Source organism: Gambusia affinis, linkage group LG14, assembly GCF_019740435.1.
Source record: "Gambusia affinis linkage group LG14, SWU_Gaff_1.0, whole genome shotgun sequence".
Taxonomy (NCBI): domain Eukaryota; kingdom Metazoa; phylum Chordata; class Actinopteri; order Cyprinodontiformes; family Poeciliidae; genus Gambusia; species Gambusia affinis.
In genome coordinates, this window is record NC_057881.1 from 12,099,000 (window position 1) to 12,118,207 (window position 19,208).

Genomic DNA, 19,208 nt, shown 5'->3' on the forward strand with positions numbered 1-19,208 from the left:
AGCAGCTGGAAGCAAACAAACAGTCTCTAGTTTGTTTCTGCCTTTCATTTTTAAACTGTTATTTTAATGTTTGTATTTTAAAAAAACAACAGGTTTCTGTGTTGACTGTCCTGGAGCCAATTGAAGAAGACGTTCTAATCCACGAATGGGAGAAGGAAGACTTGGAGTCTATCAAAGAGAGTGTAAAAAGAGGATGACACTATCTAACCCAGAGGATGGCAACATAAAACAGAAGGAGTCTGTCAATGTGGGGCTCAGAGGAAACATGACGCTCCAGTGGAGGATACAGGGAAAGGGGTAAAAAAAAAAAAAAAAAAAAAACTTCAGTGCACAAGGGAATTTTTTCTGGAAAAAGGATTGAAAAGTCATGACATGAAAAGCAGAAGTCAGACGAGCATTAAAAACCTTTCACCACTGAAAACAGAGCAAACAACAGCCTTGCGAATACATATAAAAACACAGATAACAGAGAAAGAAGAAAAACCTCAGCGGACCACAAGGCATGGACTGGAGGACGAGGCTGGGCGACGACACAAAGCTGACAGGAGCAGAGAAGCAGACGGGTTTTGTGTCTGGACTGACTCACTTGGCGTCAAAACTCCCGGTCCACCACAGCAAACCTCCGCTTGACCAACCAAGCCAAACTGACCCTGATGCGGCAGCCACGTCTTTGCAGAAGTGTCCATGCAGCTATACAGCACAGACACAAGTAGAGTTCGCACTTTCAGTTTTAATGAACCAACAACCTCAACAGTCACATGGATATTAGGCAAAAAATACATAACACATAAAAAGTGAAAATATATATATATATTTTTTTTTAAATGCACCTTTGAACCTTGGCAGATTTGATTATGCTATCAGAAACTTCAATGTGTTTTAATGGAACATTATCAATAAACAAAGTGGTGTGTAATAGTGAGGTGGGAGGAAAATGATAAATGTTTTCATACTTTTTTACATTCAAAGTCTTTTATGAATCTGAAATGTGCAATTGTTTTCACTACCCTTTACTCCGATACCCCTAAATAATAAGAAAGAAATAATAGAACAATGCATATAAAGCACTAGTAAACAAACGGTTTTACGGAAACCGAGGAACGCAGCAGACAAGTCAAGGTTAAACTTGTAAATAAACCAATTTTTGAGAGAAAGTAATGAGAAATCCTCATGTGGTAGAAGATGCTCTAATTACATGAGACCATAATTTAACTCTTTGGCCTCCATGGAAACTACCATGATGGTGGTGGCAGCATCATGCTGTGGGCATCTGTATCTTTAGGAGGGACAGAGAAGCTGCTGAGAGTCGACAGGAAGCTGTAAAGGATTCGAGTCTGGAGCAGATAGCCAAAGCTACAATGAACTGGTCAGGGTCAAAGGTCACCAACTGCCAGACTGCAGTCTAGATCTTCACAAAAATACATTTCTCTTGTGGACCCTGGGCAATGAATAGATTTTGATGGAGCAGTTTTAGTTTAATCTGTATTAAACTATGCTAAGCATTCATCTCCTTTAAAAGGGACTGACCAACAACAAACAAAAAATAAACGCTTAATGTCAAAGTGAAAGCTGGTTTCTTCAAAAATAATGACAAACATAATTGAATAAACATTCATCTCCTTTAAAAGGGACTGACCAATTTCAACTGAGGTTCAGCCAATTGGTGCTTGTAGCCTCACAATGAGAAGAATAAAGATCATCTGAGTGCAGTGAGTGTGTGTCAAGTGATTTTAGCTGTAGTTGTCAATTAGTATTCCTGGCTACCATTACAACAGTGGAGCATAGTAGTGGCAGCATCATGATGCAGAGATGCTTCTCAGCAGCAGGCCCTGAAAGGCTTGGAACAGTAGAAAATAAAACAAATAAAGCACAGGAAAATCCTGGAGGATAATTTGTTTCAGAACTGCGGCTTCATATAACTTTTATTTTCCAGCAAGACAATGAGCCAAAGCGTCCAGCTGAAGCTACACTGGTATGAAGACAACAAGGTGGAGGTACTAGAGTGGCCCAGTCAAAGCTCAGACCTCAATTTGATAGAGAATTTGTGGCCAAGCCTGTCCAGGGCAGTTCACACAGCCAATCCCTACAAAACCTGACAGATCTTGGGAAGATTTACAAGGAAAAATTGAGGAGAATTACGACCAGAAGTGCAAACCTGACTGAGACTTATCCACACAGACGCTGTAAGTGCAGCCAAAGGAAGATATACTAAATATGGAGGTAAATATTTATGCATTTAATGTTAAATATTTTTTCATGATTATTTTGTAGAAATCAGTTTTCGCCTTTTTTTTTTTTTTTTTGTCAAAACCAAATTTTGTTGATTGATATGTAGCAATAGAAGGGGAAAACATTCAAGGGAGTGAATACTTTGTAATGCACACAAAGGGAGAGAAAATCCCAGCAAGCAGTGATTTGAAAATCATACTAGTTTGACAAAATTATACCATAATCGAATTTAAAAAGGTTAGCTCTGAAACAAGAAAGGTTGTCTTGGAAAACTGGACTTTTAATCCAAAAGATTCTTGCGGAGTTCAAAGCCGTTCTACTTATATGTTCGGAGACGATTATTAAAAATCCAAACGGAACAGCTACCATCAAGAAAATCACTAAAAAAAAAAACAATAAAACCAGGTATATGTGTGGAATAAAACAACAACAAACACTTTTTTTTATATCAGCAACAGCATGATGGGATTCCCAAGTGTTTTTGTTTTTTTTATAATTCCAACACATATTTGTGATCGGAGCCGATTACCTCAGAGGGTGTCAGACTCATCATCATCGATGGTTGCAGCATACCGGTTCCCATTTCAACACACCAAGCTGATTACCTCTTCAGCCTCCAATCAAGTTCAACACAGTCCTGCTAATGACTCCATTATTAGATTCAAGTGTGTTAAAGCAGAGAAACGTCTTCAATGGAACCTGAAGACTGGAAACACAAACGGCTTCTCCAGGGATCTCCGACTTCAGTCACATTCCTACATCTTTTTGATGCATTCCAGCTCAAAAACACCTGAATCAAGTGTCTGTTTTACAGACCAGATAATCATTCAATTATTTTACTCTGATGTTGGAGCAGGGATGCATATATAAGTAGAAAAATAGTAGTTTTGAGTGGCTGGAGTTGGAGACGCAAAAGATGTGTAAGCAGTGAAAACTTCTTTAGATTAAAGATTAATTACGCTTCACTTCTTTTTAAGCTTTTAGAACAGTTTTTTTTTTTTTTTACTATTTGTAATTGGGCAATCAAACTGAGTGAATTTTAGAGTGCTTATTTTACTCAAATACATCTAAACAAAGAAATTAGAAAAATTTAAAAGTGTGCAGCAGTAAATATTGCATTAAGAGACCAACAGAGAAACTGTGGCAACCTGAAAATTGATGTCTGAACTTTAGCTATTTTGCAAAACAAAACTTAATAAAATCCTCGGTGCATTTCTATTTTTTTATTTTCCTTCCTCTTCATCGTTAAGCACTACTTTGTGTTCTCTCACATATAATTTTCTTAATGCATCAAAGTTTGTGATTGTAAAATAAAATAAAATATAAAAATGTTAATTTTTGCAATTTGAATTCTCTTTTCCAGTGAGCAGCAAGTTCCTCTCAGAAAACGCAATATTTATCTGAGTGAGTTGAATGAAATGACGTATTATCAGTCCTGATTGCACTCTGAAACATCATGTTTTTCATGGAGGTTTTTCTACATGCAGCCTCTTATAGTTGCCCTTTCCAAACTAAATGTCACCAAGCTGCTCAACCACAAGCTGCTACCATGATTAATTGATAAGGATTCCTACAGACACATCAGAGATTCCCTCCTATTCATGTTAGCAGGTGCGGTGAAACACTCTGCTTTGAATTTTCACTTAAATCTGACATAATATTTGCTTTAAAAACAGTTCATTAAAATGCAATATTCTTCTCTTTGCCTACTGAGAAATCCAAAACCATGATCAATTTATTAGATGTTGAATATTTCTTGTGTCTGGAGTGTTTTTGCAAAATGCAGAAGACTTTGGATCTTCTGAACAGCACTGAGTGAAATCATTTTATTTGACCAGAAGTGTCTGAAATAGCTTTGAGCTTTTAGGTGAGAACATTTCACCGGTGAAACTCTCACAGATATCAGTGTAAAGTATTTCAGGTTCATCCAATTGGGATTTGGATCAATATCTTGTTAGTTGAGAAAGTGTGATTATTAATCCATAAACTCTAACAATTCTCCACCGAGTTCAGCATTTTGTGCACAAATATAAGGCTTACTAGTCATGAACGTTTTATTACTTATTTTTATGTTATTTAAAGTTGTATTGAATCAGTTACTAACATACTGCATTCAGAACAAACCTACACAGCAGCAGAGTCCTTAAAAATTGGCCGACAACTATTTAAAAATCCTATAAAACCGCAGAAAGGTGTAGGTCATGTCAGCGCTGGACCATTTCAAAAAAGATTTCGGTCATGGTTGATTTATAGCTGCATTCTTCTGTCACTTTAGAGGGACATGGACAGAAAGTTCTCCAGACCCAAAATAAAATGGACCATTTGGACTGTTATCATCAACAGGTCTAAGTGCCAAGCTTTGTAGGAATAAATCAGGGCCCTAAGAGAAGCAATTCTGTCTCTCTTTGCTGCAAGACAAAATGAATTCTCTTTAAGGCGGCTCTGTTACCAGGAACATCCACACATATTTCATTATAGATGACATGTTGGCATATTTTTTTTATATTACAACAGCACAGCCTCAAAAAGAAGATGGGAGAACTAGATGTGTGATGGTGTCCTAAGTTGTTCCTTCCACAGAATGCATTTTTTTGTTAGTAAAACATTCAAAATCACCTTATTTTATTGCACATATTGAGACTGTGAAAGGGGAAAAGAGAGAGAAAGAGAGAGAAAAAACAAATCTTACAAGACATTTATACCAGTAGATCTTTGGGGAAAATATTTGGGAGAAATTTCACCATCATCTTTGTCAAGACTTTGATAATCTATTATTTAAAATCTGAAGTACATTAGCAAAAAATTTAAGCTCCTGTGAAGTACTTTAGGAAAATGGGCACAAATAAATGAAATAACCAGTTTTTTATTGCTTAGGTTATTCAAATATATATATTTTTTACACATTTACATCAAAAAATGAGAACCTGTCTCACTGTAGTGGCCATGTGGGCGGTCGGAGGATCGGATTGTGCTTACGTGGAAAACTTTTTTGATTTTGCTCGTGCTTCGTCATTCTTTTGAAAGTCTCAATATTAATTTTGATCATAGCGAACAGCATCTTTAAATGTCTACTTACTTTGATGATGCAATACAAACATCTGCAATGCAACTGAGAAGCTTTTATTTAAACTCAATGGACACTTTTTTGTTTGTTTTTGCTGCTCCGGTGTAGTTTCCGCTCTTGAGGTGAACATTCTCCGAGGAAATAGCGGAAAAGCAGGCGTAGAAACAAAGTTCTGACTGAAATCTACATTGTAATGTTTACGAACACACCAGATTTCACCTTTTACACATTCATCTGCGCTCAACTAGATCTTACATTTAGCTGGAACAACCTCTTATCACACCCCAATGCTTTCCTGAACATTCAATGCATGAATTTAGAAATGATTCAGAAGTGTTGTGCTCAAAGGGGCTTGTCTGAAAGTAACACTTTTTAAAATGATCCATGATTTGTCACCACTTGACATGACTAACATGGTAAACCTGATATAATGATTAAATGTTGAAAACCTTGCATGTGATTAGCTTTAGCGAAGCCTTCTTTATCTATAATAAGAGACTGTTTACATTTTTGCTTCTCGCTCTTGTCCAAGGGATGTAATTGAGGAAGTTATAGATTATATTCCTTGTTGGTGGAAAAATGACCACACATTTTCCAAAATCCACTCTGATTGGCTCTCAACACCCTCATGACGGCTCCTTCTCTACCGAAGATGTAGCCGACTTCTCACAATCAAACAGAGAGAAACAAGAGCAGCAAGACGCTGCCAAACTGAGTCAGCCCAAAGCCTAATTAACCAGGCATAAATGTTTTATCTGAAAGGAAAGCTTTGATAATTTCATCTTTTTTTCTGGGTGAAGTTTCTAAATTCCCAAGTTTTATTTTGTGTTTACTCAGTTTAGTTCACAAAAGCAACTCAAAATGGGAAATAGTTCCAACATCCAGCAGCCTGCGGCGGACAAAGAGCCACTATCATTAGGTCAGTTCAAACAGCTGCAGTGAGATTTATTTCTCCATCACGCAGGCTGAGAATCAGACGTCAGAATCACAGGTCAAGATGTTGCATCTGAACAATAAGTAAGGTTTCTTCTGCTAGAAAACCTTCAATTCTTGACTCTCCACCTCAAATTGACATTTTCCATGAAACCCTTATTCTCCTGAGAGGCCTGTGAATGTTTCAGAACAGTAAAACCTTTTTTTTTTTTTTTTTGCTTACAAATAAATTCACTTCATCAAAAATCCCTACCCTTTTGTTTCATTGTTTTGCTACTTTTTTTATTCAATCAAAAAGTATGACGACAAAAGAAATCTTGTGTTTTTCTGTGGGGTCAATTTTTTTTTAAATGCTGATGGGAGATAGAATAAAGTTGGATGCAAGAGGAAACAATTTGAGCAAACTCAAGGATGGAAATTTGTTCAAATAGGTTTCAACACTTTTATTTTTAGAGGGAATTTAAGCAGACTGACAGATCCTTTCTGTTCTTGGCAAAGCGATAAAGCTCCATCCATGCGTTACATTGACAATGGCTGAAGAAGGGGAGAATTATGACGGAAACTCAGTGCTGGAGGAAAATCGACGCTTTGCCGGCTGTCAGACTCTCAGATGACAACTGCGACAGAGAAGCAAGCAGTCCAGATTCTCAACAGTTTGCGACGAATTGGGAGAAATTAATTGACGTCGGCGCGATTCATCTCTTTTTATTACAGCTCAACCAACAAAATCACCAAGGGATGCTGGTAGTAGCTTCATGAGGGAGAGGAAGAGGAAATCCAGCGAAGGGGAACGAGTAAGAGCAATCAGGAGTTATCTTGTTCCATTAAAAGTGAAACTACTGATGTTTCATTAACAAAAGTACTTTTTCCTTCTGGGGTTGTTTTTTTTTTTTTTTTTTTTTTTTTTGGTTAAGATGGGAAAGCCCACTGTGTGCAACACAATGGGCCATGATAATTGTGGCCATCCAGAAAACCCAAACATTAGCTGCATCTGGCGCCAGCTGAGATGGAGGAACTCTGTCACAGCAGAGACTGAATAATTCACTGAATAAGATATCTGCAGTAATATCCATCCAGCGACGCAAGAAGCTTTTCTGGTTGAAAATTTTCACAATTGATGGTTAATTTCTTTCCACCTATGTATTTCCAGGATGTATTATGAGAACAAGCCTCCTGCTGGACAACTAAAACAATCCTGAAAACAACATTTTGTTGTTTTGTGTGAGTCAGCTTTTCCACTAATTATGAAGCTGGCAGAGGCCCCCTGTGGAGCCTACAGGTGTCAGTGGAGCCCCCCGAGAAAGCTAATTAATGAACTTTAAGCATCAAGAAATAATAAGAACGCCCTCAGCATTACATCAGATATGTAAACAGCTATCACTATGCACAGAATACAACAGCACTTTAACACCGTGGAAGTGGAGGGCACACAACTTTTTTCAAACGATGAACCCGTTGTTCGCAGTGCATGGGCGTAAGTTTATTTCCTGGGTTAACTAGTTGCCAGTAAGCTGTGCTTGTCTCTCAAATATCCTGAACTGTTCTGCTTCACCCTCTCTGCATCGTTCCTTTAGTTGGGTAAAGTCTGATTGATGACAGAACGATAACAAACCAGGGTCGACATTAGCTTGTTGTCTTTCCGCTTCGGCTAAGTGACGCCTGTTCTGACTTTATCAACTTTTTTCAGACGCTTCCTACTATGAAGACTGGTAGCATGTCACATAGCAGGTATGGAAATTCAAAGTGAGTTCAAAGTGATGGGCTTTCCATCAGCTAACCACTGGAAAAAAACATTTTGCTTGTCAATTGAAAGCAGATGGAGAACAAAATATGTAGCATTTTTAAAGAAACATATTGCTGAGAAAAAAATCTGTTATATTTAATTTTAAGAAATAATTCTAGTGTTTGTCCTTGTACAAGTAATAACTTAATGGTTCTTGGTTTCAAGGTCTTTTTATCCCTGATATTATCCACATTCAACAAAACAACTGTCTGTCAAAATAATAATTATTATGCTCCCAGCAATTTAATTTAATTTTTTTTTTTCCCATTTGTTCTTTGTTTGTAACAGTAAACAGTATTATCTGCCAAGCAGATAATATGCTAAACTACTTAAATCGAGACAATTTCTTTGGGTCACCCTCCAGATCTTTGAGAGATGAAGATGTCGCTATCCTCATATCATCCCATTTCAACTAAAACTGCTGAAATTCCCAAATGTCTAATCTGTTTTTGCTTTAAAAGATCACCTTTGCATCGTAATGCATGACGCCAAAGCACAGGCAGCCTCTCAGGTGTGGCATCGAACATTTTCATAAAGGTAAAAAAGGTTAAAATAATGTAAATTTAAACTGAAACATGGAGCTCACAGTAACATGCAAACATTACAGAGAATTTGCCAGGTAGATAAAGTAGATAATTACCCCTAAAAAAACATTTCTAAAAAGTACAAACATGCAAACGAACGTAGCACATTAAATTAATAAACAAAGGCTAAGGAAAAACTTACATGGCAAAATCCTTCTAAATAATAATGAACACAGAGGAATGAACAACATAAACCAACCCAAAATGGATGTGATGAACTCAGTAAATAACCAGAATAATAATCACAAAAAGCAGCACTAATAGATTATGACAGGAACAGTCTAAAATAAATAAGCAGACCAGAGAAGAGAATAAATCTGAGGAAAACTACAAACATAGCAGAACTGTGGATCATAAATCAGGCAGAAAGAAAATGATCAGAGCCAAAAGCTGGACACCCAAAGAACGTGGCGTTTTGTTTTCATGAAACGAAGCATGTCCAGAAGTTGTGACCCGAAGCTTTATGAGTTATAGAAATGAGTTGCACTAAAATAACCCACATTGACATGCTAACACTGCTGTTAGCATGCTAATGCTAGCGTAAGTGGTCACAGTGAAATTAGGCTAAAATGCTGACCATTTACTCTTCTAACTCCCTGCGCCAGCTAGCTGTGCTGCAGTATGAACATTAATATGTATGTTCACAGAAATAAATCCATTTGTGTCAACCATGAAATATAAATTTTTTGATTTCTCCATAGCATATAGCTAACAAAATGATGTTATTGTTCTGGTGATAGTGTAAAAAAAATCACAAGTTTGTAGTACTTTACTTGATTTTTTTTTTTTTAATGGGCATTGGAGCAGCAACAGATCCTCCTGCAGCCTTAATACAAAAACATGAGAGCTTCTACCAGTCAGCTGTTTTGAGCTGATGTTGCATGTGATATTACAGGGTTTTATGTGTTTAATCAACAACAGAAGGCTTCTAAAATAAAAAGCCACAGCCTGAAGACTTTTAAACAACAGAAAATAATATTTTTGTAAGCCCAACGGCTGGGAAAGCAAAGGTCATGCAGAAAGAAAAGCAGCTGCTGGACATTTCTATACGGCTCTCGGCGGTTTCTTTTCTGCAATAACCTGTAGTCTAAGACCATCTACCTACGCTGTCCACATACAGGCTGGAAAGGTTTAACACCTTCCTTAGAGCTGCTAAATTCAACACTCCCTAAACACTTCACAGTGAGACCAAGCATTACTGCTTGCCACTTTTTTTTTTCTTTTCTTAATACACCCACGTTTGTTGGCACTTACCCAAAAATACAGGACTTTCTGGAGAAGAAATCAGAACATCTGGGGGTGCAGACTGGATCCAGGTGGGTCTCCAGTGCACTTGGTGTAAGAGGAGCGTTGTGAGGCTTAATTCCTTCTCGGTGCGCTGAAGGAATCAGATTGTGAAGGCATTACAGAGACGGTGATCCAGGTATGATCTCTGAAAGCTTCCGAGTATTTCAATCATCAGGACAATTTGTTGGGTTTCACCGCAGCCTCACCTGTGCTGCAGAGTGTCCAGAGGTGTTTTTGTTAAAGAATGAAGGCTCCTGAGGGAGGAGGAGGGGGAAGAAATGAAACTGAGGCTGTGACTGGGATCCCTTCACCTCCAGATCAGTCCATCACTGAAGCCACAGCTTGCCAGTCAGCGGCGGTTCAGCTGCTCTCCTCTGCTTCTCCTTCCTCTCCTCCTCCTCCTCCTCTACTCTCTGTCCCCCAACGAAATGAAACGCAATCCCAACGCAGCTCGCTCGGTAATGGAGACAGTCACCCTTTTTTGTCATCTTAATTGTTTGATCTGGGCGCATGAGACTCCAAACTGCCCCGCTGTATCTGGAAATAATCTCGTCACACAGCAGCAGCAGGCTGGTTCACCGCTCCTCACACACCTTAGCGCTTAATAACGGCAGGAAGCTGTGACAGCTGCTCATGCCAGTTATATTAAAATGAATGTTACCACTCAGATGACGATGGTGATGATGATTGCAGGGTATGCCAATAACTCTGAGCTGGAAACAGCCCTGCTGCTGCTGCTACCTCTCACAGCGCGCTCCAAACCCTCAAAAAAAGCGTCCAAATATACGGAGAATGTTCACAGAAAAAACGCGCACCGAAAAATTCAAAGAAAATCGCATTCACGCACGTATTATTAGTTGGTTTTTTTGTTGTTGTTTGTTTGTTTTTCTAAATCGTGATCCTTTCTTCTACCTCCGGATGATGGTTTAATCTTGGCAAGCGTCTGCAGTTGGCGCACACCAACGTCCCCATAATCCAAAAAAAAGCTGCAAAAAAGAAGAGGGTTGAATCTTGATATTAATTGACGCCGAACTGGCCTTTTTGAGCGCTGCAGTCACACCTAATTTAGATTTAACGGCGGAGCTGGGAGGGGGGGAGAGAAAAACTGCTCGGTGCGCGGAGAAGTCTCTTCCCCCGGAGGGTGGAGATAGTGAGCAGGAACCATGCAACGCCTCCAAAAGGAACCGAGTCCGCCCGACTCAGAACCAGCTGTAGAGAGATTTTTAATTATTCTCAAAGAGCAGCAAACATTTATGACAGAAAAGGAATAACTGCAGTGAGAAGACAGGTGCATTTGAAAATAAGTGAAAAGTTCATCCAGTTTTTTTTGTTGTTGTTGTTGTTTTTGTTCATTTTGGTGATTATGACATAAAGTTAATAAAAACCTGGCAATGCATTTTCTTAAAAACATTGCATTAAAACAATTAAATGAAGCATTTTTAATACAGAAATGCTATGGCCAATGAATGGAAGATTAATCATTTGACAGGCCAGCAGTCACTGAAACCCTCCACAAGGAGGAGAGGTCAAAGGACACGAGGAAAGTTACGTGAAGGAGAAAGGAGAAAGAAAAAAAATCTAACCACTTTATTTATTTATCTATTTGTTTATTTATTTGTTTATTTATTATTATTATTGTATAGGTGGTGGTATTGCAAGTTGTATTAGCTTTTTTATTATTAGGCTTTTTTTAATTAAATATTTTCATTATTTAATTTTAATTACAATTATTGCTGTTACCATCGTTATTATTATCATTGTTAATGGTGGCGGTGGAAGTAGCAGGAATAATAGAGCTTTTTACTTATGAGTTAGTTTTTTATTTAACTCTTAGCTGATGATGATAATGATGATGATGATGATGATGATGATGATGATGATGATGATGATGATGATGATGATGATGATGATGATGATGATGATGATGATGAGCTACAGTTATGTTTTCAATGAGTTTGATGCACACCCACATATAATTACATAAAAATATCATTCTAAAGTATTCTAACAGAAGAAAATTTTTAAAATAGCTCCCTCTGTGTAAAAAACGCACTATATCTATATTTATATGGATATAGATATAGTGTTTATGAAAATCCACCTGTCCACTCCATCATTAATATCAAACACCAGTTTATTAAAACCCAGAATTGATCTGGTTTTTAATAAACTGGTGTTATAGTTCTGTGAAGCCTTAACCTTGCTCAAATTTTCTCCTAAGCTCCCCTTAGTCCAACAAGTCGATGCCATCGGCAGCCTAAAAGTTTACTTGCGACAAAATGGGGAATAACTGGACTAAAACAACTCATTGTGTGTCAGCAGGCACTTCTGATTTCTGATAACAAGATCCCCAAGGAGCTGGGAAGCTCCAGGCTCACAGTGTTAAAAAAAAAAAAAAAAAGATTTGTCGTGATTTCATCTCATGTTTGTTGTTTAGGAAAATGGACTCAGCTGCAGGACAACAGCATTTAGCATCAGTGTTCACTTTCAGATTAATTTAAAGTGCAGTAATGGGGTGTTTGTATGCAGTAAACTCCACTGAGATCACAGGCTGGTCAGAGAGAGGCGGGATGGAGCTAAATCTTTCTCCAAAACAGCTCAGTCTAGGAAGGGTAAAAAAAACCTCCAGGAACTCCTAAAGTATTGAGGTTATACTGGAAATTAACCACCGACGCCAGAGCTATGAATAAATGGTGTCAGACCAAAGAATATACATGTCTAAGAATGACGCAGTCAAAGTCCAGATCAAATCAGAACATATAGCAGCATTTGAAATTTGATTCTCTCTATGCAATGTGACCGATCTTCAGGTATTTTGCAAAGAAAATGGTCAAAACTTCACTAGCTGTAAAGTCACTGAAACGTGGATCTACAAGCCGAACTACACTTTTCAAATTTAGCCTTCCACTTTATGCCGCACTGTCTGTCTGTTAGTGCCCAAAATATGCAACAAAGTTGGTGGTTCATAACAAAATATTCAGACAAGAGCTGAATATTTTGTTATGCGCTGTGTTTTATCAATTCAGTTCCTTAATATGAGGGCAGAGAAACTGGTTCCAGTCTCTGCAGATCCAGCACCAGTCACTTCTTCATAAATCAGACAAAACTGGCTAGAAATGCTGGGGGAGATTATCCTTAAGTCTGTTGCAGCTGGGAGCCCAGAATGCCCAGTATCTGAGTGAAATGAAAATGACCAGAGGATAAAGCACTAGATTTTGACATTCGTGCTCAGTGTGTGTGCAACAATATTCTCATATTTAGCACTTCTATTTAGAAAACCAGCAAGTAAAACCACAACCAGTTCCTGGATCTACAATTCTTTATTTAAAGACACGTGACATGAAATGCTCCTTTAACCTCAGGGAGAGAAATTAACGTGAAGCTGTACCAGTCTAAGTTAAATGAAGTGGGACTTTCCTGTTTTATTTGCGCATTAACTGCAGTAAAAACACAACACAAAAGACCATTTAGACACAGCAAATGCAAGACTTCTTTTAAATAAACACCACTGAGGACATGTTTTCACATCTCTGCTAAAAAGGACGAGTTTGCATTGAAAAATGGAAATATGTCCCTTAAGTACTCACTTTTTGCAGTTCAAAGAATCCCAGCAGCAGCCCAAACGCAGACCGCTAATGAATATCTGTGGGTGACTCATTTTGAAAAGTCTAATGGGTTTCTGTTCTCATCACTGAAAGAACAAAGCCGTCCATTTAGGTCCAGATGTGAGAAGGCAACAGCAATTGTTCTGTTGTCGATTCTGACATCTGCTACGTAAACACGTTACATAAATACCTGCCAGTAATTGTCACATCTTCAGGATGTCAGAGATCATTTTGTGGGAATATGTAAAGATGGTGTTATATAAATCCCTGGAAACCAATTTGCGACCCCATTAGGGCATTTATTTATTTATTTTTTATTTTTTTAACCACATTTATGTCACAAACAAAATGTGACCGATAATTATGGATGTGAGACAATAATGACACTCCTTGTTGGTAAACGGTTGGGAAGGTTTGAATCAACGATTTGAAGTTGAGTCTAGAGAAAATCAAATAAAATCAAATAAATAAATCTGTGAATTGCAGAGCTGATATTAATAGAAAACCCATGTGAAATGTCAGTCTATTTTAACTCCACTGTCTTGTTTGTTTACCTTTTATACGGCTATTCATATAAACCACAAAGCAAAGATTATTTAGACAGTTTATAAAAATTTTATTAAGCCATAAAATATACAAATTATCTCTGCTATATTTCATTACATTGCATTCATCCTTAATTGCAGTAGCATAATGTCTCGTCAGAAAATGGAGAAGAAATATTATGCTTTTTTATACAAATTTAAATATGTAGGGAAAAAACTCATGCTAAGAAATTGCTTTGAACAAAATGAATAAATTTCCTTTTCATAGAGATCATCTGTTTATTTTTTTTTAAATAAATAAAAATACAGACTGCCTTTAGCCTGTTAAATAGATACATCAATTTCTACATCTTTTTACATTAAAGTATGTTTGCATTATTATTTTTGTATTGAGAGCCTTAAAAAACAACACTCTTATTTTACGAACTTTTTTTTCTTTTTTAGAAAAGTCTAACCTTTAATTTGAATTCGTTTGGTACTGATTTGGGGGACAAGGGTGATTACATGTTTCACAATTTCTATTTTAACAAAACTTGGATAATTGGAGGTAAAGAAATGTTTAATACAAATTTAGTGTCTGATTTGATGAGCCTGCTCATTTAGTTTAATTGCAAAACTGTACTTTCACATTTCTGTTGGGTATATCTGTGAGACAAAGGCTTGATTGCATTATAATGGAAAAGACAGGAAAGCATGGCTTTCAATTTTAGAAAAGTGTGTTTGATGTAAGAATAATTAGAAAACTCCTTCTTACTTAAATATTTCTGCGTCTACCATCAAACTAAAAATGCAAAACTGGCAAGTTTGGTTGAGGTTTTATGTTTATTTTGCCTCCAGGCATAAGAATATGCTCCAAAACTCACTTTAAAAAAAACTGCTGCAAAGTGTCTTCACTCTGAGGTTATTCTGGAGTAAAATAAGGATTTGCTTGAAGGCTTTTTTTTTTTGACACATCTTTACTAAAGCTGCCAATAAATGTAGAAATCCCTTTGAATAAAATAAACTTTGAAAAACAGATCAAATATTGAAATTGACTGGGTATTTTCACATATTTTAAGAGACAAGGAAGTATTCTGCAAAAAAAAAATTTAAAAATGAAGATATGCACATAGAAACATTTTTTTTTTAAAGAGGGCATTTATTATTATTATTATTATTATTATTATTATTATTATTATTATTATTATTATTATTATTATTATTATTATTATTATTATTGATATTATTGCATCAAACCCTAAAAATTTTTAATCCATCTTGGGACACTCGTCTACTTGATTCAGTTCTCCAAACTGCATCATAAAGGAGCAAACTGGAAATGAAACATCTTTACTCTTTTCACTCACAGTTCTCACTCAGTCACCATCAATGTGCACACACCGAAAATCTCCATGGAAACTGATAAAAGAATAGCCTTTGTGTAAAATGGAAAGGATTGACGAATCACAACCTACAGGACAACTTGGGTAGTCAACAAGGAACAAACAAGTAAAATAAATCTGGGGGGAAAATAATAATAATAATAATTTAGGATGGTTTTATGGAGGAAATATGACAACATTTCCACACAATTAACTCTTACATTACAGTTGTGATGTTGTATTAGCATTTCAAATGAAACTGCTCGTTTTAATCTTGCTCATGTCAATTTTTCCCAGCGCAGTCTCACGTATATTACAGCTGCAATTGGATTGATCATCGCCATCAGCGACCTCTGAGTAAATACGAAGGACTGAAAGTTGCACGGATGTTGCAGATAGCAGAACAGAGAGGGTGGGCAACAGAGGAAAGGGGGGAGAGGACACAGAGAAGGAGTACACCACCTACACTCCTCTCCATGGCAACTACCACACTAGAAAGAGCCATAATGCAGCTCGCTCTCTTCCTTTTCTGCAAACTGTTCATTTAGTGCCATATGCAGGGTGCAGTATGTGGGAGACAAAGCATTCGCCGTCCTGCTTGTAGGAGAGGATTAGAGGAATGTGAGAAGCATCTATGACACAAAAAACACCACCAACTGAATGTTTAAAAGCATGTATGCATATGCATGCGTTCGTCGCTCCGGCAGAGACGTTGGCACAGCTTGACGCTGAATTCGTCGTCAGGCACTTGAAGGGACGGCTTGTTATTTTTGAATTAAGACGTTTGGTCTATTTTATCCCTCAGCAAAGCAAGTGACAACGTGTGTGGGAGGCAGCTGCTTTCAAATAACCGGCGTTGAGGTTGCCGGAGTTTAAAAGGCATAATAAAATCTCAGTGCAGTCCATGTTTGTTGGAACAAGTGCAATATGACACCACAATAACACAGTTTGGGGTAATAGTTCCTCCAGTGTCTGCTGTGAGTCAGCATTCAGCTAATATAGCCTGGTGTGATGTGTTACTGTGAAGAATGAACAATAGTGACACAAAGCGTCTAGTGTATTTACAATGTGTGCTAAAATATGCTTATAAATTTAGTAAAAATAAAACATCTAACTTTTAATGGGGCCACATCATGATCTCGATTGATTATTTTTTTCCCCGCTTAAAGACTGAATGGAAGGTCTTCTGTTCGTATCTGAGCAGAAAAGGTTTGTTTACTTTCAATAAAATCACATAAAAATTCCACATCCTTCTTCTGCACGAGTCAAACAGCAGGAAACTTTGTGAAAGCAGTAAAGCTCAAACCATGTTAAACACCTGCAAGCTGCGGCGCCAACTCCTCCTTGACTTAACGTGAGAAAAAGCAACAGAAAACCTGTCCAAGGTGCAGCCAACACAAAGGTTTTTTTTGGTTTTTTTTACTTTTATTATGATGCTTTTGATTTCCTCTTGTCTTAATGCCAGCTGCCTGCATCAAAAAAACCACTATTGCCAGGAGTTTCTGGCAGTTAACAGGCTCGGAGTCTCTAGAGTGTTAAAATAGCAAGAAGGAAAAATGACAGCAGTAATCTTAGAGAAGTGGCTGCTGCTGCCCACCAATCTAGGCTGGTTAGTGCACCAGCTGAAGTCCAAATCCATCTGAAGTCCAACTTTCTGAAGAAGAAAAGAAAAACGTTTCCATTTTGAAAACATTTGAAGCAGTTACCAATCTCCTCCAGGACGAACGTAGCGGCAATATTCGTCTCCTCCAGGACGAATATTAAGAGCAATTAACACAGGGCAGAGAAAGAGCTCTACTCCAAACTCTACATACCTCAGTAAAACACTGAGTTAAAGTTCATGGCAATGCAACTAAAAAAAAAAAAAGAACAGCAGCTCAGAGGAAGCCTCGTCTCTGTGAGAAGAATCTAGTAACAAGAACTGGCATGGTTTTTCTTTGTAAAGCCGGAACAAGATTCCTCGGAGTGATGAAAGTAAATCTAAAAACATTTAGCAACATGGAAAACACACCATGCAAACTGTAAAGCATACAGGTGATGAATCAAATGTGAAGTCTTCTGTTTGACAGAACGAGTATGGTCAAAATTAAAAATATCAAAATATCAAATAAATAATGGCATAATGATCAAACTGCTTGCCTGGTTAGCCAAAAAGCAAATCTCTTAATTTACAGCGCTAAAGTCTTTCTACAAGTTTGTCATCTCTATCATCTTTATTTAATTATTGCAGAGGTCTGTGATAACTGTGTAAAATCCACAGCAGATGTTTAATTTCATCCAAAGTTAAGTCATCATAAAAACAGTTAAAGTGGATTCTGATGATTTTGACAGCAGCATCAGTTCGGGACTAATGAACGCTTCAAGAAAAGTTACCATTTCTCTCTGACGCAAATGGAAAGAAGAGTACAGAATATAGAACAAATGTTTTCAATACCAACTTTCTCTTTGGGCTAAAGCTGGTCTAGACGGTCAAAAAGCTGCTGGAGAGATTCTTGGTCAGGACATGGGAGGTCAAAGGTGAAGCAGTTCTGAAATCATGCTGAGGGGAAACGTTCTTGCTCGGTCGTTGTATACTGAGAGCAAAAATAGAAAAGCTAATGTGAAGCCCCTGAGGGATCAGCACAGCTCTATTGTTCAGGACTGAAGCTCAGGCAATTATCTGCTATTAACCATAAAGCAAGCACATTTTTCAAATGTTTGCTCGCTGTCTGCTTCATTTAAATGCAGAGTTCTGCAGGGCAAGACAGTGAGCGGTTCGACTTTAATGAAAAATGTTATCCTATCACACTGAAACATTCAGAAAGAAGAAATGTATAAACATCACAAACAGTATTATCCTCATATCTTTAAAGGGGAGGTATTATGTCAAATCAACTTCTTTTGAGCTTTATATTACGTTACAGATTTATCACCTTATCATAAACATTCCTGGAGTGTTGTCTTGATTTTGTTCATGCATGTTTAATGAATCCCTGAATCTCTCGTGGAAACCAGTCCAACATTCCTAAACGTCGGCTTTGCTTTCATTTCAGACTCATCCTAAAAAACAAACACTTTCCAGGATTTGAGTTGGAAGACTGGCTGACTTCAGCCGCAAACGGCAGAATAAATTGTTTGAAGGAGCATCATTCAAACAACTGATAGCTTGTTTGTTAGGTGTTTCACTATAGTTGTTACAGCTGTTACACTGTATTTGTTCAGATCTGCTTTAGCGTTAAGCTCTAAACATATTTCCAATCCGCTGTTTACATAGAACTTGAGGAACTTAGGCATTCATATGCGTGCTATAGATCGCAAATATGTTTGTCTTGACACAGAAGGCTGAGAAAAAAAACTCTGCACGGTGTTTACATGTCATGTGATTCTATTTTTTTTAATCCAGATCCTGTGTGGTTTTGGATGGTAGGAAGGTGGAGGACTGTTACTATTTCTTGTCAGTCCATCACAGGGCAACCGGGCCTTCTCCCAGGAAGTCTTGGGTTTAAAAAGGGAGGCCTCATCAAGGATTGGTGGAGCCGACAATTGGTGAGCCAATCAGCTCTGCTGTAGACCTCAGGGAGTGTCACAGGAGGATTAGGGCTGCAGCCAGTTCCCAATAGAGTTAATTTCATTAGAAAGCTGCAGATATACAGAAAAGAAAGAGACAAAAGAAACATACAAGGCCACCGGCCGCAACAGCAACACAGAGATATACGGGACAAAAAACATGCCCACACGCACTGTGAGCCGAGGCTAATTTGGAGATCAGTTAACCTGGCATGTTCTCAGACTGCGGGAGGAAGCTGGAGAACCTCGAGAGAACACGAAAACTCTGGAT

General features: G+C 37.7%; 1 protein-coding gene across 4 annotated transcripts in view; it reads right to left on the reverse strand.

Annotated features, from left to right (window-relative positions):
- The window catches only part of LOC122844182 (ras/Rap GTPase-activating protein SynGAP-like), a 56,274-nt gene extending 44,898 nt beyond the window's left edge, over window positions 1–11,376 (reverse strand). For 2 of the 4 annotated variants that reach the window (XM_044139406.1, XM_044139405.1), the window contains exons 1-3: window positions 10,087–11,375; window positions 9,848–9,971; window positions 587–690 (exon numbers count right to left, since the gene is read on the reverse strand). In XM_044139406.1, the coding sequence (XP_043995341.1) occupies window positions 587–686 (100 nt within the window). In that variant the 5' untranslated portion in view covers window positions 687–690; window positions 9,848–9,971; window positions 10,087–11,375. Of the gene's footprint in view, window positions 1–586; window positions 691–9,847 lie in introns of all 4 variants that reach the window. The other 2 variants (XM_044139407.1, XM_044139408.1) reach the window with 2 other exon arrangements.
- Window positions 11,377–19,208: the final 7,832 nt, after the last annotated feature.